We start from the raw sequence: 22,656 nt of genomic DNA, 5'->3' as shown, positions 1-22,656 counted from the left end.
TTTTACATTTCCTCTTTTGGCCAACCTTCTGGAATAATAAATGCTGTCTAAACACAAGTAGCTGTTCAAGAAATCAGTCTAAAAGTGTTAAAATTATAAATCTAATGAGAAACTGAGTAAAGAATAAGAGATAATTCGTATAAACCTTGGTTGCTACTAGATTCTAATTTTGAAACTTGACAGTTTGATTGTTGGTGATGGCACCTTTTTGTCAGTAGCACAAAAGCCAAACCAATGTGATCTAAACTAAAACATATGTTGTAGAACTACATTAATACCAATATCCATAATTTCAATTGTTTATAGGAATTATATACTGCATCTATTAAAAAAACTGGATGAAATACATGTTTACAGCTATATACAGTTCTTTATTTTTTTTTAAAAGACAGTCACATATTCAAGCCGTGCTGAACACCACCACAGACAATAACGTCAAGCTAACATGTGACCAAACACCGTAACCAGGTTCATCCTTCTCTTCATGATACCTCCAGACACATCAAGCAATCAGTGACCAAGTCTGCTTTAATTTAGTCCACCGTCCTCCTTAGACATCAGGACTACTGGAACATGCATTCATAAGTAGGACGACAGTTGTCGGTGTCAGTGGCACTCTGCACAGGACGCTGCAGTGATCATTGTCAGGTCTGTCACCACTTTTGGGTGCACACAGGTGTCGTTTGAGACTCAGGCCATCTGGACTGTGGAGCTTATTTGCCGATTCTCTGAACCACCCAGTCCTGTTGGCAGAGGGGGCAGCGGTTGTTCTGCTTCACCCAAAGGGACATGCAGCAGTTATGGAAGGAGTGGTTGCACTCACCCCATACAACTGAAAAGAAGATGAAGATAGAGGACATAGGGAGAGTATTAAAAAGGGAACAGCTTAGGTTACACAGAATATTAAAGTACAACCTTGTTTATTTTAATGGTGTTGAATACTACTTTACTTTAAGTTAATCTGTGCTTTATTTTATTATGTTTCAAGACATATCTCATTCTTTTCCTAAAGAAACATCCTTGCCATCTATGTCATGCTTCAGTAGATGGTTTTCAGACTATGACAAATGAGGGAGCTCACACGGAGACTACTAAAAAAAAAGGTGTATCTGCTATCGGGTAGTTGTAATAGTTTCTTAAAAAGCAAAAAAACTAAGTACGTATTAATCTTGAGAATCAGTGGTTTACAATGCAAGTATCCAGCATCTCTAAATCTCCTGTCATAATAACTGACAGTGTGGAGCGTCATTCACACTAAATCTAGTTAGTCATTTACTGAGGCGTTGCACTGCACTGTTGATTGGTTAAGGTTTTCGGTTTTTAATTCACACTAACGTTACTTTACTTTTGACATTTGTTCTATTATAATTATGTGTTCAGCAGGTCAAACGTAGCTAGCTCAATAATCTGTTAACAGGCAATTTGCTCTCACGTTTTATTAACTAAATAATTGTGTTTTCTCCTAAAAATACACGCTAATGTTATGTCACTCATTTGGCTTTACTTGGAACGAACACAACGAATTAAAACCCCTCCCACTATGATAAACTGGCTAGATCGGTTTCTTTGACAGCTCTAACTACTAAACTAGCTAGCGTTAGCTTGTTGGATTAACCTGCTAACTAACGCTAAGTGATTAATTAACGCTGCTATAACGTGTTTCATTGCAGACATTGTCTTACCAACACAGTCCTCCTGTTTGTTTTCCGCTTGGCACCGCAGACAAGCGTCTGCAAATAAAGAAAAACATGTTACAGTGGTGCCAAGTATGCCACAGACTTCCTGTTAACATCTGTTAGCTACGTTAGCCGGTGTCCCAGTCAAGCTAGCAGACTAGCAGCGTCTGAACCTCGGACTCACCCATCACTTGTACCCGACAAATGGCACACGTATCACACTCAACGTCCCAGCTCCACATAGCCACAGCGTTCCACTTCTTAAGGGAAAACATCTTGTCCCCGCTGGACTTAGAGCCTGAAGAAGTGTTGTGCGAGAGGACTATCGCCGGCTCGTCACCGTCATCCATCTCTGCTGCAGTATCGTCAGCCAGCTAATGTGACGTTAGCTAGGCTAGCTAGGCTAAACAAAATGGACGAAACCGTTATAGGCTAATGCTAACGTAAGTGCTAATGCTAGCCGGTGCGGCGAACATCATGTCTCCATAGCGACAAAAGATGGCGCTGTTTTCTAGGAATTGAAGTCTGTAATCTTGACCTAAAATATAACGTTACACTTCACAAACACTTGAATGAAATGCAAACATACGAAGACAAAAAAACAGAATAAACAACAATTTACAAATAGCAGAAGCAATAGCTTTCTTTTTGAGTTCCTTTTGCTTTTTTTTTCCATGAAAGTTACAAACATTTGAGAATACTAATTCGACCACCTGTGTATAAAGCACATTTTCATCACCGTGGTCAATAATTAGTAATACTTGTATCACTGTGTTTGCCTTTTCTTCTGTCACATAGGGAAAAATAAAAAAGTAATTATGATATGATATGCAGATGGTGTCCAGGATATGTAATGTCTTTTATGATGTTCTTAGCCCTCATCACACACCAGGAAGATGTTCTTGTGATGGCAGCTCAATACCAACAGTGTCCTGTGCTGTTTCCACAACACGCCAGAGGGCTTTTTTGTCCTCCTTGGTGCAGCTGCTGTACCAGACTGTCATGCAATTTGTTGGGATCCTCTCTGTTATGCATCTGCAAAAATTGACAACCAGCTTTTTGGGAGATTTTGGTTCCAGTGCTTGAAGTGAAAAGAAGTACCCAGAAATAATCTGGATTTCTACAGTGAATAAAAGATACTTCTAAATAATGGGTGTGGGCGTCCTCCCCAAAGAAAATATGAAGGTTTTGAATTAAAACTAGGCCCATATGCAACCCTGAAAACAGATGTGAACATTGTTTGGATAAATTACAGCACCCTTGTTTTCACCCCCCTCTCCCATGTTGTGCATCAGCTCATCCAGATTCTCTCTACATGTTTTTATGTTTGTGTTCATGTACATCAAACATTTTCTGACTACACAGACATGAATGGGTTGAGAAAATGTAAAGCTTTGAGGAGCTTTGAGAATGTCAGTTTGGGAAAACCCACACAGAGTATAATGGATCCAAATGTTTCCTCATCACCATTCTGTATCAGCTCATGTTCGTGCCACCGTCCTTGTGAAACTGCATACAGGTGAGTACTGGCAGACTTGGAGCACTGGTCGGTTGGATTAGTATAGACTGCATCTCAAACACTTCTACTTGTAAGGTGTGTTAAGAGGGTTTGCCAAAACACGTGAGTACATACATCTGAGTATGCCCTGTGAGATATATCTGATCCTCCCCAAATATAATGTACTGGTTAGATCTCAGAGCCACATCTTGGAGGTATTTTTTTATTATTTATTAATGTAGCTTTGCCATGGAAAAGGGAGCTAATAAAACATGTCCTCCAGTATGTCATGTTTCCAACACTGCCGATCGGAAATGAAGCTGCTAAATACCAGAGGCCACTGCAATAATTTGTCCCAGGAATAAACGTTGACTCTAACCATTCTCTCTCAAGACAAAAGCCAGATGTTAGCAGGTGTTAGTGGGTTTTTTTGTCCACACTTAGTTGCCTATGGAATGCTAAAAATGTAGAGGAGTCCTGTTCTACGAAACAGTAAAACAAGAAATTAATCATTTTGGACACAACCACACAGTGGTTATAGCTATTGTGTTAAATTTGGCCTCCAATAATGGTAATGATATTATGAATAGTGGATTCATATTATCCACATATGTAAAGTTAACTTTAGTTTATCACCAGTTTATGTCACTACTGATACTTTTGTAGTCTAAGTGAGGGGATTACTTACTTTGTTGACTGAAAGAAAGTCGACTACTGTCGCCAGTTGTTCCTGTAGTCATCCATCCTTCTCATGAGTGTCAGCCATCTTTCTTCTTGTGGGGAGATTGATGCAGTGTGTATAATCATGATGGGTGGGAGAGTGAGTAAGATGAATAATCACTTAAAACTGACAATGATAATCGTTGCTTTCCTCACAATTCCACCTCAGCTTCTTTGCTCTTATCCGCTCTGAGTAAGGCCTGAGATTGATCGTATGATCTTTTGGAAGCTGAGGGTCGACCTTGTTCAGGGTGTTCCGCTTGCTGCCCAGGAAGATCCTGATGCTGAACGGGACAAACACTAAAATGATCTGTTGTCATCATGCATTCGAAAAACGTCTGAATTACTGGATAAGAGGGGAGCAAGGTCAGATTGTCATCCTCATCATCTTCAAAGTCCTTTTTTTCCTCTTAATCCTCATAAATTCTTAGTCATACCCAGAATCTTCGCTTTCCCAGTCAGACAACATGTCATCATCATCAGTGTCTTCACCGTCCTCCTTGTGGCCTTCATTAGGTCATTGCAGAGGTGGGACAATATCATTGTTTTGCAAATCACAAGTAAGTTTTCAGTCTTTTCATTCAAGTCCCAAGTCAAGTCCCACATCAGGACAGCTATGTCCCAAGTTAAGTCCCACATCAGGACAGCTATGTCCCAAGTCAAGCCCCACATCAAGACAGCCATGTCCCGAGTCAAGCCCCACATCAAGACAGGCAAGCCCTGAGTCAAGTCCCACATCAGGACAGCCATGTCCCGAGTCAAGCCCCACATCAAGACAGGCAAGCCCTGAGTCAAGTCCCACATCAGGACAGCCATGTCCCGAGTCAAGTCCCACATCAAGACAGCCATGTCCCAAGTCAAGCCACACATCAAGACAGGCAAGCCCCGAGTCAAGTCCCAAGTCAAGTCCTTAGTCAAGACAGGCATGTCCCAAGTTAAGTCCTAAGTCATCACATCAATCCAAATACAATTAATTAATACAGAAATTAGGGAAAATGTGAAGTGATGATTTCAAAGATTTAATTCACCTTCTCTTCTTGAATGACACTTTTAAAATGAGAAGAAAAGCTGGTAACTAAATTAGTTTGGGCACGACCACATCGTATATTTTCCATACAATCACTGGAGAATGTGATTTGTGGACTAAGTCTGGAACTGGGGCTTAGTAGAGCGGACTCCTCTTATCTCTATTTGTTAACCTGTCTGCTCCAAGAAAAAAAATAAAGATTTATTGCACAATAACTTTCTTCCCAGTTTCTTGTAACTATGTCCACCTGGCTGTTGGGATTTGATTGATTATTTTAAGGATTGGGTTGTCTGTATGATTTTAGACCCTCTCGTAGAGGCTACGCGATCATTGATAATAAGCAGATAATATAATATATAAAATAATAAATAAGTCATCTGTAAACTTGGTGCATCCAAGAAATTATGATATATTACCAAAACAAATCATTTTAGCTGCTTGGTGCATTTTCCTTTATTCATACAGACAAGACTCAATTACCAAATGGGCAAAGCAGGCAACTGTCCTGAGGCTCCAGTTCTCAAGTGGCCCAAAATGCTTATTTCGGTCATCTGGTTTGTGCGAATTAAATAGAACATTTGTTTGGGAATATGCACCAAAAAGTCAATTGACAAGACAAGGGCGTTGAACATTGCTGCTGCTTCTGTAAGAGATCTTGAGGCCCTGGACCCTATAAACTCCAGTTTAAAGTTTTTATTATTTCACGTCTGTGCTTTCATGTTGTATATTTCCAAATGAACGGGTTTAAATAAATACCGCGCAGCACATATGGGAGCAAAGAGAGCATTGAATAACATTTTGTAGAGAGAATGTTAAGTGGGGCCCAGCTTTTTTTTCTTCTTCCTACTGTCCCTCAATCGAGCCAAAGGCAACTTCCACTGACCAACATCTGTTTTAAACGGGAGTTGTGTTCACTTGCCATGCACATGTTCTCCTTCTCAATCTGTTGTAGCAGCTCATTCAGCCCAAGACCAACGTATGTAGTGTTTCCTTGATTTATAATCACAGTTTAAATGTTTATAATTTGAAAAGAGCGCTTATAATTGTATCTTGAATTGTAAGTAGTATTTTGACAGCAGTATTCACTTAAGTTTCCAACCGTCCTTGAATGCAGCACAGGCCTGAGCATTATGCACTGACACAGCATATGAGCACTGAGCTGCAGTGAAGTAAACATCCAAGCAGTAGATACCCGTGCTCCTCGGGATTCTCAAAGCTTTGAGAGAAGGTTTGTAATCCTGAACTGAAACCTGAACTGGACCCAGACTTGAGAGTGGATCTGTCATGACTGCAAGGATCCAGGCAGCGACAGGCTGGGACAAACCAGAGCCCAAGAGCCGAGCAACAGGTAATTATTAAAATACAAGGAGTGGGGATGTTGATGTTGTTAGGTACATGAGACAGTTATACTGGCAGCTGCATATTATGTGTTTCCTTAATTACCATGATTATGAGCTACGTTTATTCAAGTACTGTATTTATGTACAACTTTTATACTTCTACAATACATATCAGAGGCAAATATTGCTTTTTACTCCACTACATTTGTCTGAGAGCTTTGCAGATTTAGATTAATTATACAAAATATAAATCAACTAATAGATTTTCATATATTGTTATAGTAGTTTATAAAGTAGCTGAAATTAGCCCCACCTTTACCAGCAACAACATTACTGATGTTTACATAACTGCATCACTAATTGTAACCCAGTAACATAATATATATTTAGCTGAAATTAGTCTTTTTGCATAACGATTACTTTTACTTTAGGTACTTGGATTTGTTGCTAATAAACTACTTTACCTAAGTAATATTCTTAATGTGAGACTTTTTTTTACATGGTGGTGTTCCTAAAGAAACTTCTGTTATTCGTACACTTATTTTTAACCTTATAAACTAATAATAATAATGATCAAAGAGGGTGGTGACACATTTTATATTCTATACAAATGTATATGATGACATGAGGCACCCACTTTAAGTTCATTATAAAAACTCAATGGTGTCATCATTAATTGTGTAATCTGTTTCCTGTGTGCATCTCAGTATGTTACCTCAGAGTGCTGAATAGTTTCACAATAAAATGTTTAGATGGTGTTCATAATTAGCTTACAGAGAGTTGTACTGTTTTTATTTCAATTTGTAATTTCCTTATAGCAACGTAATAATCATAGGACTGTGTGTTAGAGGGTTGGATTTGGTTTGACTCTTATATATGACTAAAGTGTGTCTTTGAGTTTCAATATTGAGGAAATAGTGATGCTGTTATACGTTTTGGCATTTAATCTTTTACAGTACTACTAGAATATTTGAGCAATATTCCTCCACATAAAGAAGTATACATTAATGTTTTTCCTCAATTAGTTATTCTAAAATGAGGATTACTGCACCAGCTTTAGGGCTGACACTTCCTTAGAATCATTTCCAAATGAGGTAAATAAATGCTATTTTTGCAATGTTTTTCAGTGTATATTCAACAGCAAGTATGTTGACTTTGTGGGGTTTTCACTGTTATTAAAGCTTTGATGTAAATGTAAAAAAGTACACATAGGGACTAATGAATCCTGTCTTTAATTTACGCAAGACAGAAACAAAAATTGGGATTTAAAAAGCCCGAGAGTTAAAAGTTGGAGTTTGTTTGTTAGATGCATTTGACCAATATCATTAATTACACTACTTTGCTCTAATATGCTGGGTCGAAAACATTCATGACATTTGAAGTGAACAAGACGGAGACATAGGGATTGGATCACAGGTTTTTTAATTGAATTAAGTTAAATTAAATTAAATCAAACTAAATTAGGTTTGTCTTGTCGACCCTTGACATCAAACTAAAAATATGCAGGTAGGAAGCTGCCAAGTCTTGTTCATTGGACTTTATTTACCAAGCACTGTGCCATATGTGTGTGTCTCTCTCTCTGTGGGTGGCAGAAATGATGGTGAGGGTCAGGAGAGCCCTGTGGCTGGTACTGGGCATGCTCAGTCTCTCCCTGCTGTTGGTGGTGCTGGGAGTCTACACAACGACTCGAACAGAGAGCCTGAATGTGACTGGCTACAGCTCTGGAGTTATTGTAAGTTTCTAATTTGTCTCTCGATGATTCCCCGTCATGGTTTATTCAGTGAGATACACTAAGATGACAGATTGGGTCTGAACTTTGCAGCTTCCAGTAAATGAGGTGGGAGTTTAAAAACATCCCAAAACATCCTGTAGCATGCAATCTACGTTATGGAATTTCAGCTGCAATTCTTTAGTCTCACAGCACCGGCCAAATGTTTTGCTTGCTAGAGCTTCTTGAGACAGAAATAATATTAGGTGGACTGTGAAATTAATGATTGACAGCTCTGTGCTTCAGTCAGACATCCACATGGCCTCTTTCTTCAATAGCTGACATTCCAGTTTTCTTTCTTTTTTTGAAACTGGAAGAACATAGAAGGAAGTATATTGTAAATTGTCCCAAATTGTCATTTAGCAGATGCTTTTATCCAAAGCGACTTACAATTCAGTATCTATTGTAGACGCAGCTACGGGAGCAATTTTGGGGTTAAGTGTCTTGCTCAAGGACACATTGACATGAGACTAGCTGGAACCGGGGATCGAAACGCCGACCCTCTGATTGAGGGGTGGCCCTGCTCGCCACTTAGCCACGGTCACCCCCCATTGTATCCACCAGAATCAGTTTCTGGATATATCTATGGGAATATTTGGGCCATGCTGTCAATGATTTGTTATATATCTTTCGACCACCCTTTTCAACAGTACTGTATGTAACATAAAATGTAATATATGTTTTTGAAATTGTACCACAAGAGCCATTTTTATAGCTGTTAAGTGCTACTATCTTGCTGAGTTATTTCCTTGGAAGAGAGCTAAATCAAAACAAAATGTCAAAATCCTTGTGAAAATTAACCATATTTCTTTATTTTGCACAACACTTTGTGTGGTCATAAAATGATCTTCTTTGCAGCTCACCCTTGGATCATTTCTGGGACTTTTGGGACTCCTCCTGGAAGAAAACCGCAAACAGCTGGTATATTCTCACACCTACATCCTCCTGTCATAATTCTTCCTTAAGTTTTCCCTGTGCACACCCAGCCCCAACCTCCCAAAGTAGTGTGCTTGGCCAAGAGAGATACATGCTAGCTTGGTGGCCAGCAGTGCTGCTCTGCAAGTAGCAAGACTTTTAAATTATATCAATGAGGAGGATGCAATTCTCCTTTTCATCTTCTCAGACTTTTTTAAATGGACAGACTTTTGTGGGAGACAAAATTATTAATCCTGGTTGGCAGTTACTTTCCACTCAACATTACTGACTTAATTATTTTGTGGGATTACTGGTTACAGCATAAAAGGGGGCCATCCCTAACATATTGTGCTGGGGAACAGTAGATACACTCCTAACATTAGTCACTATTTCCTGCTCCTTATTGGATTAAATTGGAGAAGTTTACACAGTCCTGGTTCTGGTTCTCCCATGCCACCCTACGCTCCAGCCAGCCCAGCAATACAGCCTTGGACTCTAGCAGCATGGGACCTGTGCAGCAGTGAGGCAGAGCTCTCCTCCTCCCGCCGGAGTTCCGACTGCAGACGGCAGCAAATCCGGGTCTGGGTCAGTCTGCTGCTGGCTGGTTGCTGCCCACTGGAGTCTGAGCTGAAGGAGTTTCTGGTGATCCTGCAAGATTTCGTCTGAATTTTTCGTGCCATTAAGAAGAACTTTATAGGAATAGCCAATCTTCTCGCTCATGGTCTCTCTTACTTATGTGGGTCATATAGAGGCATCAGTATTAAATTAAGACTTTTTCATAACCTGTTAAAAGTTGGTTATAGTAGCTTTAAAATGCAGCTCCAGATAAGGAAACTTTTCCTAATGTTAATTCAACCTTTGTAAATTTATGAAGCTGCTGATCACTCTTTCCTGCTCACCAATAATATATTTTTGCTATTCTTTTAACAGCAGACCTATTACATAGTAAAACTATTTAAAGAGGTACTATAACAAAAGTGCATTAGCTAATGATAGCGGTAAAGTAATGTATGGCTGTTAGGTAATTTGATTTGTTTAACAAAGAACCATGTATGTGGCTCTAGTAAAGGCGTGTGCCTAAACTGTTCCCTCTCAATAAACTGTCCAGAAGTTAATTATCTCTTCCTCCACGTATCAGATGTCATGTCATTGTCAAATATTTATACATGTTATGTATATCACATACCTTTTCCATCTTATTTTGGCACTGATCCACAGTTCAAAATTACAGATTTCTACAAAGTGGACAAAACTAATTCCAAGTATAAAATACAAAATACTAGGGATGCATCGATCCAAGTTTTTCAGTTTCAAGGATCAACATTTTCTGTTGATCAGTATATAAATAATCACATTAAATCTTTATTTTACTGTTGCAACCTACTAGGCAGGAAACCATGAACACGTCCATGCCCATGTAACCTACTGTTAAACTTTTTGTGTCAAAAACTAGTGCTCAGATTGGTTTGGTATGACTGTTGAAGACCCGCAGAGCATGTTTGAAAGTGAAATTTCTAATATGTCATACTCAATTTATTCCACCGATTTGTATTTTTCCAAGATGTGGTATATTGAGATTGTGACGAATGAAGCACAGTAATGAGTGTAAGATACAATGAGTCTGTTTAGACTTTCCACCGTCTGCAGCTACAGAGTGCTAACACATATCTCTTGTTTTATTTTGCTCCCATAGGCAGGAATAACATTATGATATCGAAGAGTCAGAGTTTAAACAAAGAGGACTATCCTATTTCTGTTCTGATATCAGGCCTTCAGCAGAAAGAAAATAAAACCAAACAAAGCAAATACACTGAGAATAAGGCTAAAGGACATGAGCACAGAGGAAGTAAAGATAATAAAATGAATTAGATTAGATAAATAGGAATAAGAATAGTGTAAATAATAACGTAAATCAAACATTTCGAATAGCTTTCACAAATAGAAACGTTTTAATGCGAGATTTAAAAGACGCTGGAGATGCTGTGTCTGAGTTCAGTAGAAAGAAAGTTCCATAATGTGGTTGCTCAGATAGCAAAAGCCCAATGACCCTTTGTCACAAACCGTGACCTGGGAGTAACCAGCAGGGCTCCATCACGGATTTTATGAGGAGAAGGCCCATACCAGGTCAATAAATCAGAAACGGGCCAGGCTGTTTGAGGCTGTTTGTAAAGTCAATTTGAAAACCAACAGGGAGCCAGTGTAGGCAGGCAAGCACAGGGAAGGGTGTAGCATGAGCCAGGGAAGAACCTGTTAAATTTTGGGTCAGATACGATTCACAAATATTTTCGCTTTCGTTTCCATTGTGAGACAGGATGTTTGTCCTTGGGGAGGTTTGCACTCTCCGACCGCCCTTCTAGTTCAAATACGTCTTTGTAGTTTTTAGAGGGGAGCACAAGCTTTAAACATAATACATTTTAAAGATCAAAGCAATATTCTCTTCAGTAAAACTGAAGAGAATGCTGCAAAAAAACAAGAAAGAAATAATCAGCTATAATCTGCATTCTTGTCAAATTGTGCCTCCATTACCCTCAAATAAAACGAGTTAATCGTCTTTGTATGGAAAGTCTTTCATTTATGCTTTTTGTTTTTTCTCTGTTCCTTCTCCAGCTGACGGCTGCGATCGTATTCCTCAGTTTCGGGATCATCACCTCTTTCCTGTGCCTGGTGATCGATGGCGTCTGTATTGTCCTAACCATGGTGAGTTTTGCACTTGCATGCATATACTGTGACACCCGATATGACTGAGTGATGACACAAAGCAGTAGAAGGCTATGAAGCAATAAACCACTGCGCTGGTTGACTGTGAGCCTCTTGGACCGCACTTTGTTGGCAATATTGACGCGATTTTGTTCATGAAATGAGTTTGCTCAGCCTTTATAGCATGGGCCAGCTTTGTTTTTTTGTTTTTACACCATAAGTAGAGGTTGTGAAAGCCTGATGTGAGAAAACTCAGTGGATTGGACCGAGAATCACCATCAGTGTAGAAATGTTGTGGAACGTTCAGTTGTCTTTGGCTTAGTACATGATGCAGTTACTGAATGTGATTGATGTTGCTGAAATAGACAGCGAGATGCCGCCCGAACAGAACATTTTACAAGTTAATAAAACAAAGCTGCATTCCTGTTTCCAACCTCTAAAGTAACTTCAATTTGGATCTGCTCAATAAGAAAAGACTTCCTCTCTTTTCAGAAAGGAGACAGCTTCATATTTATATCACTAAGACAGAGTTGTATCAATCCTCTCTTCTAACTCCCAGCATATTTCATAAAATGTCTAACTATTGAATTAGGTTTGGTTACATTTGGGGGAAATCATTTTTTATGATATTTCGCCTTTAATTGAGAGAGGACAGTGTAGAAATGAGAGAGAGAGAGAGAGAGAGAGAGAGAGAGAGAGAGAGAGAGAGAGAGAGAGAGAGAGAGAGAGAGGGAGAGAGAGAGAGAGAGAGAGAGAGAGGAGAGAGAGACAGAGAGAGAGGGAGAGAGAGAGAGACAGAGAGAGAGGGAGAGAGAGAGAGAGAGAGAGAGACAGAGAGAGAGAGGGAGAGAGAGGCACTTTGTGTTTTTTTCTCATGCGCTGTAATCACTCGGCTACCAAGGCACTCGTTGACCTTGTTGTTGCTGCTTCCAATTTCTGATTGGTGGGTTCTTCTTGGATCAGTGTAAAGAAAAATAGTTGCACACTCAAAGTCACAATTCACACAGTATTTCATAATTGACCAACGTTCCGACATGATAGTCTTCTTCAGGGTAGTGAATGATCTTCTTGGATCAGCCATGGACGCATTGCACAGTGACATCAGGTCAAGGTAAAATTACCTCCGTTTTCAAACACAATGATGGCAGACATTTGTTGAAATGGTCAAAATACGTTGAATATAAAACAGTACTCAATTTTCATTTTAATTTTTCCAAACTGTTACGACAGGTGATGGCACTACAATCATAAAGAGCTTAGTCCTTGAAAATATAATCTCAAGTTGGAAAGTACAAGTGGTTCAGGAACTAGAAGTACATGCAGTGTATCGTAGAAAAAAGGCATTGATTTACTAAAGCTATAAATGGCATCAGTGCTTTCTGTTTGAAGAATGAGATGATATACAATGTTTAGTTATAGCAATGTTGTGCCAACAGTATAAAGAAGAGTTATGAGTGCTTTAGGAATAAATTCTCAAAGTTGCTGTAATTCATGTCACCATACTTTAATGTGTTGAAGGTCGCTTCGTGAATCTTTCACTGAGTCTATTAAGATTGTAATAAATTATAATGTACAAGACATGTCAACCTTTTTTCAACTTATTTGAAACCAGATAAGGTTGGTATATAATTTTAGACCATACGGTACAGATGAAGATTTCAAGAAACGTTGGATTAAAATGTGTTTTGTCTTTGGCGAGTGGACTCCATCCTGAAGTAGGATAATAGAGGGGTAGTGGTGCTGAGGTCAGATAAGGCAGAATTCCCCTGGAGTCCAGACACTGATGAAGGGAGTTGCTGCAATCCGATGATGAATGAGGAGCACGACTGCCGACTGGAGGTGACCGGTGTGGAGGAGGGTCACATCTGAATGTGCTGAACTGACAGTAGCAGAGAGGAGAACATTTTTTAAAGTTTGACAGCAACGATGTGATAGGCTTAAGTAAACTGTGCCGAATCTGGTTGGTTAATTTATAGTGAACGCTTCCCACAAAAGAACTTTCAATAAAGCCACAGTTGGTAACTTCAATGAAAATAACTTCATGTCATATTAGCTAAAACTGTCACTTTATCCTGACAGTAGTAGATGAGACGGATAATTTGTAAAAATAAATAAACTGAAGAAAAGCAACCAATCAGAGCGGAGGAGTGTGTAACTCAGCTTTCAGTCACTGATCATGGAGCTTGTGAACTCGCATCAAACTGGCAGCGCTGATCAAAAATAAGTGAAGATTTTGTTACGTTTTTCAGAAACATATTTTGGTGTTTTGTTTAGCTGTAAAGTGAGATTTATTTTCTCTGGTCGGTCCACAGTGCTTGGTTTTGGCTTGACTGTTTCAACAATTGTGCAAATGTCATTAGGAGCACTACTTATGTACTACTATGAGGATAAAGTGACAGTTTGAGCAAATATGAGAAAAGTTATCTTTATTAAAGGAACAGTGTTTAGCATTTAGGGAATCTATTATCAGAAATGGAACACATCCTACACACTGGACCTTTAAAGTTACCAACTGTAGTTTTAATCAATGCAAAAACTGCATATTTCCACCTGTGTTGTGTTTTATTTCCTCAACTTCAAATGTAAACACCTTACAGGGGACAGTGATGGAAGTTAAGTCCGGGACTTTGTCTGATATGTTGTGTTTCATAAAACATCTCAAAATGTGGCCAATAAACCAAACCAAAACCAAAAAGCCACCCAGGAGTACTGGGAATTTTACTAGAGAAAACACTTTTGGTTAAAATAATCAATTATTTTAGCAATTTAAAAGCGCAATAAACTAAATTTTGTTCAATGTGGGGTGAGTGAATTTTGGAAATTGATCACAGACTCTAAACTCAACACAGTTTCAATTCTAATGTGTTTTCACGGACATCTGGATTCTCTCGCATGAGATTGTTTTTTTTAAATATCTTGTTTTTATCCTCAATAAAGATGGATTGGTGGTGGTTTGACATCCTGTGGTTTATATTTCTTCATATATTAACTTTTGCCAGGACATGCGTCCACTGAAAGCACAGAGATGCCAGTATTACAGCAGCGGCGGCAGCTACATCTATGAGAACTTCTACACTTCTGTGAGTAAAGATGTGCTGTCCTGGAACAGTCAGTAGCATTTCCATTGAGTGTTGTTTTTCTCATCCATCCAAAGATGCACCGTATGGTTTCCTCAATAGATCAGCATTAAATAAATATGTTGTTTAGAGGGTATGATTTAAATTTAGTTTCACATGTATTGTCATTATTATCTACCCAAGATCTTCGTCATGTCAATGTTTTGGTTCATTTTCTACAAAGAAAAACATATAATTTTACATGTTGTACTACCTTGTCATTTGTAAGTGCCTTCAGTGTTAATTGTCTCCAAGGAAAAGTTTGTCGAGGCTTCTCTGCGTTGTATTTGCAGGTAAACAGTGACACATTTTGAACTTGCGTACATTTTTCAGGTGTCGTGTTGGAGTCCAAAGGAATCTTGTAGCATGACAGTAAGAAGTGGGACCTGCTACTGCTGCGACCTGTACGACTGTGCCAAGTGAGACAATGATATTACAGCGATGTTATCTCAGTATATTGTTGCCATGTCATCACAAGAGTTGTCTTGTCTTTAATTAATGTTCCTGCCCAACAAATTAAAAATCATTAGTACTAAACGGAGCTGTTGTTTTGCTCTGCAGCGGAGGCTACCTCAGCAACTACTACGAGTTTGTTGGAGTACGAAGCTGTGAGGAAGTTTTCACTCTGTACATTTTGATTTGGACCCTCGCCGGATTGAACCTTGTGGCCTTCTTCATTGGCATCCTCACTACAGCGGTGCTGGGCAGCATCAAAGACCTGGTAAGACACACAGACTCAGACACACATCTATAAAGGTCCTATATTGTGAAGCTTCAAGACAGAATTGGTTTCCGTCGTATGTGAACGTGTTCATTTTCACTTTGCAGTTTAGCCTGAATGCAGCTTTATGCTGAGGTCACACCAGAATTGGCGAAGGCTTATTTCCTCTATGCAGCAGCCTTCCTGTTATGCAATGTTGTTGTCTTTCACCTCACAGATTTACAAGTAAGAAAAGCCAACAATTAATACTTCCTGAATGAGAACTCACAGATCAACTGTCAGTCAGATTGAACTCTGCACACTGTGAACCGAGGAAGTGACAGCCAAATGGCAAATGGATCTATATGCACAAACTCTGCCATGGCAGTGAAGATTGATACTATCCAACCACAACTTAAATGATGAGCTGATGAAATGGGTTCTTGAGAGGCCTGGAGTTCAGATTTCAGAGGTGGAAACACAGCAATAAATCCAACAACTTGTCTGAGCTTTTACTTTAAGTATTCAGGTTTACAGCATATCCCTCAACTTTATTTATCTGTAAAAAAAAACAATTGCTTCACCCTAATCTGACTGCATATTTTAGCATAGTGAGCCATTTAGTAGACATATAATTCACATATTTGGTAGCAGGAGGTTCCATGCTACTTTACTGTGTATGTAATATCAGCTAAGAGCTGCGCTTGAGTGTTATTACTCAGATAACAGATGGAGAAAAGAGGTGAAACAGAGGAAAACGGAGCTTTCCACTTTTTGAGATATGTGGTGTTTTCAAATGATCAATTAAGACAGTTTTGAGGCAATTACTCTACAAATGAAATCTGGTAATACATACATACTATTGAAAGGGTCACTGTCTCTGTTTACTGCTTCTTCCAAATAAAATGTAAACCAGTCTGGGTGTCTTATTGGTCAGATAACAGAGGGAAGAGAAAATCATTCAAATAATTTTTAAAGCAAGATCCAGCCAGGTTGACACCAAACCCATCTCAACTTTAAATCCCCAGAGCAGCTGCGTTAATCCCACTGACAGGTGTTGCACATTGAAAATTGCCTCCATCAACCCTGCCTATACTGAAACACCAGAGAATGTTTTTATGGTCTATGAAGAGCTCATTGAGCTTCACGTTGTCAGAGATTCATCTTATCGGTCCTGAGTGATACGAATGCTGCAGGAGTTTACAGCTAATAGACCATATAGTACTGCATTCTGCCAAAACTACTATTATTCTATTTTATCATGCACAAAGTATTCTTCTTGTAAATAACATTATCTGGTCATTGTTATCTTTGAAGTAATGTATTGAGATTTTCCTTCTCATGTTCTCAATTCTAATATGATTAAGTTCATCATTGATCACTTAATATCTCTCCCACATTCCACATCCTTCCCTTTTCTGTGTATGGTGTTTACATACTGGGGGTTTCTCAAAATCCAGGATGCTTCCTTAGTAGGACGCGTCCTTCCAAGTCAAGTCTTACAGTCAAGACTCCTTCCTAGCATTCTAGTTGGAATATTTTTGTATTCCTCAAAATAATATAAACTAACGTAGGCTTATGAAAGATACATAAAATCAACAGGAATTTGGACAATTATTATATTTTCTAAACGTACAAAACATACAATTAATATGCTCTTTTCAAAGCTACCACACTCCCATTGACATAAAGAGTAACTACAGGACTTCATTCAAACACGACAGAAACAAAACTGTCTTTGTGTCTTTCCACTGTTCCAACAATCACCATCTCTGGTTTGGTCGAAATAATCCCTTATTTCATAGAGTTCAATGTGAAAATATGCTGACTCTACATGCTGTTTCTCTCTGCTGGATTAGGTCACTGAACGAGTCCATCGCTAAGAGACAAAAATCCGAACAAACTAAACAAATTAGGCCTTGTAGATCTGAGTGAAGATTCAGCAACTGGATTGCCAATTTCTCTCCTCAAATCTGTTCAGAAATATATTTTGGGGGACTGCTGAGCTGAAATAACAGAAATTCTGTGTGCGTATTTTCCTTGTTTCCAAATCATTGGACGGGAAAGGCATTTTGCGCATATAATTGCGCTGAGACACACATGCATCCTTGAAAATCCTCTGAAAGAAGAACTCCGTCCTCGGTAGAATTTGATGATCCTCGACATTGAATAAAGTCCTATGTTGGGATTCGAGGATGTAGCGTGCTTAAAAATCTGCCTTTGACAGATCCTTCCTTGGCTTTGAGAAACAACCCCATTCAATGCATTTTCCTGTGCTGTGTAAGGCTTAATATCACAGTCAATGTGTTGCTTGTTCTTATCACAGGTTGTGTATTTTGTGCAATATCTGCCCTTTGTGATGTTACTTCAGTACATGTTGCTTTGATTGTATGTTGTTTCTATGTTATTATCACTACTATGGAGGCTATATGCTATACGATAGGACGGAGCATCACTATACAGGAACAATAGAGATTTGTTCAGATTGGCCTGATGGTTATTTGGGTGCAGACTCTCCATGATCTTGGCCAAAACAATGATGTAATCACAGACTCTGAATCATCTTTATCATTTGATCTGTAATGGCTGTTTAATTTTATTGTACACCAGAGCACATTGCAGCCTACTTTTAATAGCATTGTGTGTGTGTGTGTGTGTGTGTGTGTGTGTGTGTGTGTGTGTGTGTGTGTGTGTGTGTGTCAGAGGAGTAGCAGCCCTGTGATAGATCCCTCTGAGAGCACAGCATCTTGTCCGACAGCCCCTCTGCTGACAGACGCCAACACACACACAGTTCACCAGCTCCACCCGGTCAGTGTGCGGTCAACACACACACACACACACACACACACACACACACACACAAGCAAATGATATTTGGTTTAAGACTCTGGTGCTAGCCTACAGGGCAGTGAAAGGAACAGCTCCTTCCTATCTCCAGGCCATGGTCAAGCCCTACACCTTCGCCCGACCACTTGGCTCTGCTGCCTCGGGGCGATTGGTTGCCCCGTCGCTCAGAGGTCCTGGCGGCCGATCGACCCGGTCACGGCTGTTTTCTGTCCTGGCCCCACAGTGGTGGAATGAACTTCCCACTGACGTCAGGACAGCAGAGTCGCTGCCCATCTTTCGGCGCAGGCTGAAAACCCACCTCTTCAGGAAGTGCTACCCTGAGCCTTCCACTTAGCGCTTATTGTTTTCATACTAGCTTGTTGCACTTATTGTATTCGTATTACTTATAGCACTTACTGTTTTTCTTGTTTCTGCACTGTACTTTGGCTCTGAGTTATGCTCTGTTTCATGCTCTTAGATGCTTGTTTGGAAAAGGAAATGTACTTGTGACTTCTGGTGACTAGTAGTTCTTTTGATTACCAATGTTGAATGCACTTATTGTAGGTCACTTTGGATAAAAGCGTCTGCTAAATGACTGCAATGTAATGTAATGTATGTAATGTAATATTATTACAAACACATGCATGTGTGTGGTCCAGTTTGTCTCCACTTTTGATCTCTCTGTCTTCACAAGTCTAGCCGTCTTACAGTCGCAAATGACCCAAACCTCTTCATCTCCACCCGACATCCATCCTATAAAACATTCCCATAGTCAAAACTAAAGCTGTTCTTTAGACGTATAGCATGTGGAGTTTTCTGACCACTATAGTTGTGCTGTATCGTAAAATTTGGATGCGCAGGTTCATGTGTTTGCCTGCAAGACCAACACTGGACAGTAACGATAAATGTGCCAGCAAAGGCCGGTGGAGAGAGGAGGCATAGAAGAATAATACTATCTGATGTAAACAATGCAGGATTCAAAACTTTAAAGTTAGAATTCTCAACATTTTCATAAAGTCTAACCCTATTTGTTATGGAGGACTTTTTAAAACAATGATCAGAACAATAGTTTATTTTATTAACTTTCTTTATAGGAGGTTTTTCTTCAATGTGCTGCATTTCCCATGCTGGATTCAAATTGTCATCGTGAGCTCAAGGGACAAACCCAACTGTTAGTCATAGTCACTCAGCGAGATCAAAAGAAAATGGCGACTGTTGTTATTTGCTATGGGGACATCACATTTCAGTGGGGCTGTAAAGTGTGTCATACTCAAAGTTTGAGACTCTGTTTGAGTCTACCATCCACATTAAGCCAGTGTTCTCCTTTTGTCTGTCTCTTGTTGATGCTCATCGTGTAGCAAATTCTCAATTCCTCTTAGCAGCAAGGCAACGGAGATAGTTGTTTGTTTTGTCGATTTAGCCAAAGTAGTTTTGTTGCCTAAAATTTGCAAAGTAGTTTTTTAAAATGTTTCTGTTTTGTTTTGTGTGATAACCACTTATTGGAAATGATTTAAAACTACGATCGTTCGGTTTAGAAGAAAAGAAAGGTAATTGAGAGTGCAGTTTAGTCGTTTGAGAGCCGAATTTTGAAGGAGACAGGGTTTCCACTGCTTTCCACAAAATGAAATTGTGTAAAAAGACCGTTGAGGTCTCCTCACCTGACCACCCACATCTGATCAACTTATTTGGTTGTGGCATTTTAGTCTTCATCTGTGTGATGTTTAACACCAGGAATGCTGTATTTTCATTAGAACATTAAACCAGACTTTATAATCTTCAACAAGGCTGTTTACTGGAATTCACATAATTAGAGACTAATTGAAGGTCCAAGTGAATCTAAATCAGCAGTTTGATTAAAAACAGTGAGATGTGGGTGAAGGCTTGTAAAAAGCTTGTGAACTTGTTGAGTCAGGAGATTTTTCTTCAGGCAAATTATATCAGATAGATAAATTCATCTATTCATGTTTGATAAGTGGCAAACACAAGGACTATGTTTTAACTTCGCTTTTCGTCGGAGACATCGCTAGTTACAGTTGTTGTGAATTATCGCAAATTGCAGTTTTTAGTTAACTCAAAAAAAGTCTGACTTGCGGTCTGTGGTCAACGTCTTTCTTTGTTTCCTTTGTCCTTTCCTGCTCATCCAGGGAGCCACGATGTATTTCCCTCCAGCAGAAGGGACAGCTGCCTCACAGAGTTTCCCTTCATCGTCGAGTCCTCACACCGAGTCCAACCCTCCTCCCTTTGCCCCCCTGACCAGCCTGTCGCTTTACAGGGTCCACGGCAACTCTGTATGAGCATCAGCAAACATGACCATAAAATGAATGTGGAAAGGGATAAACAGATGTTTTGTAATTCTTGTTGGTGTTGTTGTGAGGACTGGAGGAACAGTTGAAGAAACATATGTTGGAATTTGTTTTCCAAAAGTCTTGTTAATATTATAACATATCTTAATGCATTTTGCTCAAAAACAAATATCTTAAGTTGTTTAATGTGTGTACATGAAATGTTACATAATATAAATATGTCGACTGTATGTGCATAAGAGGTTGTATATGCTGTAACTCAAACTTTAACTATTGCAAAAATCAGTTAAACCATTCACAAGAGTGTGAACCTCGTGAACATAAATGAAATGTATTATTTAAAATATCAATAGCATAGCACTTGGTGGCTGACTGTGCTGCCACTAAACTGAAATGAGGCAAGTGTAACTAAAATTGGATCTTAGTGACACACACGTTTTTTTTACAGGTTAAACTGATTAAATAAATGAAATAAAAGAACAGATTGGTCTTGGTGGTATATGTGGTACTGTAGATAAAACAAAAGTAGGTGTATAAAGACACTGCATGTTACCTAAAGACATTTGTAGGTTGTTGACATTTTAGTCACAGAAAAATGTGTTTTGGTCATGAACATGAAAAGTTACAGTCACACTTATCATGGATTCAGCTGCCTGTCCGGTTTCCTAAATTTGTTGACAATCAAAGAACCGTTCACGACAAGATCATCCACTTCGGTGATCAGATGGTATAGTAGTTAGATGGTATAGTCTTGGCGTTGAACTATATCTTTGCCGCACCAAAGTCCCACCAAAGTCAATTATTGAATGACTTTTATTATATACACCTGGGATTTAATGTTTGGTTGACTTCAACTCAAAGTGATGTTAACAGCACCAAATTTAGGCAAGACAAGTTTATTTATTTAGCACATTTCACCAATGAGGCGATTCAAAGCACTTTACATAAAACATCAAAAGCATTGAGACGAAGTGCAAAGGAGACACATTATAAAAGGACATTCAAATACAATTATTGAAATAAAAACAAGCCAAATTAGAATAATATGGGTATATAATACAAGAATAAAAAAAAAAAAAAGAGTTGCAGCGGACCTGCAGTTTTCTGGCAGTTTGTTAATTTGAATTGGCTCTGTTGTTAATTTGTTTGTTTATTCATCATATTTTATTGTACATTTTCATATTTTCTATTTTTAAATTCCGTCTTTTATTGTCACGGACCAATCACAAAGCGTAACGTATGTGTAACGTACTTGGCAATAAACCGTTTCCGATTCGGAAAATTGTGACGAGCCAGGCAGGAGCTCACGTTTCACTACATTTGGATGAGGTGCTGGGTTAACACACATGTGCCATCTCTCTAAATCACATAAATCAATATTATACACCAGAACATCTTCATACAACTCTGGACAGAACATTTTTGATTGACTGCAATGCTAATAATGTAACAATATATCAACACTTGCTTGTTTGATGTGTTTTCTGTGGCCCAGTTTGCTTCATGTTTATGTGGAAGCACATGAGGCACAAAACAGTACATGGCAAAGCCTGAGGAATCGGAGGTAGGTCTGGCAGCAAGATGTTGGGGAAAACAAGGACTGACAGGGAGCCAGCTCTGTGGGGATTACAGGGTACTTTGCCTCTGTAAAATGCCGAGATCTTTGTGGTGGAAAAAAATCTTTTTAACCTCCCCGTGAGAAATAACCGAGATGACAAACTTCTTAAAGTGTTAAAATCATATTTAATGAACAGACAGTTTGTAATAATTCAGCTGAATGGACAGAGCTCTTTTCCCTCAGATGGTTCGGAGTTCTAACAACAAGGAACAGTATAACAAAGTATAATATGCACATTATCTCGCCCCCTTTCCCCCTCCCCCCCTTCGCAGATGTCCTCTTCCTCTGCCTGCCGATGCATCCACCAAGGCCGAGTTCCCAGCCTTGGTATTGTTATTGAGGGAAGAGGGTTAGACATTAAAATACATTTGATATGATAACATTTATTATTTGGGTTAAAATGAATATATGCAGGTTTAAGCCATATAAGTTATAACTAAGAGAATGGTATG

General features: G+C 39.1%; 2 protein-coding genes across 3 annotated transcripts; one reads left to right on the top strand and one right to left on the bottom strand.

The window, feature by feature from the left end:
* Positions 1 to 350: 350 nt before the first annotated feature.
* rnf7 (ring finger protein 7) lies at positions 351 to 2,155 on the bottom strand. Its single transcript, XM_068716109.1, is given in 5 exon segments — positions 351 to 832; positions 1,683 to 1,730; positions 1,861 to 2,050; positions 2,052 to 2,114; positions 2,117 to 2,155. Coding segments are annotated over 5 exon segments (459 nt in total). The 3' UTR covers positions 351 to 713.
* Positions 2,156 to 6,106: 3,951 nt separating this feature from the next.
* On the top strand, positions 6,107 to 21,039 carry LOC137876353 (transmembrane protein 255B). Of its 2 annotated transcripts, XM_068715892.1 has the most exons (9): positions 6,107 to 6,269; positions 7,854 to 7,993; positions 8,888 to 8,950; positions 11,552 to 11,641; positions 14,641 to 14,721; positions 15,091 to 15,176; positions 15,319 to 15,478; positions 18,161 to 18,265; positions 20,428 to 21,039. In XM_068715892.1, the coding sequence occupies exons 1-9, from the start codon at positions 6,206 to 6,208 to the stop codon at positions 20,575 to 20,577; spliced, it is 939 nt and encodes a 312-aa protein (XP_068571993.1). In that variant the 5' UTR covers positions 6,107 to 6,205; the 3' UTR covers positions 20,578 to 21,039. The 2 variants fall into 2 exon arrangements, with proteins under 2 accessions (XP_068571993.1, XP_068572079.1); XM_068715978.1 differs by lacking the exon at positions 18,161 to 18,265.
* Positions 21,040 to 22,656: the final 1,617 nt, after the last annotated feature.

The sequence above is a fragment of the Cebidichthys violaceus genome, unplaced genomic scaffold, assembly GCF_023349555.1.
Source record: "Cebidichthys violaceus isolate CVI_PGR_0920_01 unplaced genomic scaffold, fCebVio1.0.p SCAF_1, whole genome shotgun sequence".
Classification (NCBI taxonomy): domain Eukaryota; kingdom Metazoa; phylum Chordata; class Actinopteri; order Perciformes; family Stichaeidae; genus Cebidichthys; species Cebidichthys violaceus.
This window is presented reverse-complemented; position numbering and strand designations above follow the sequence as displayed.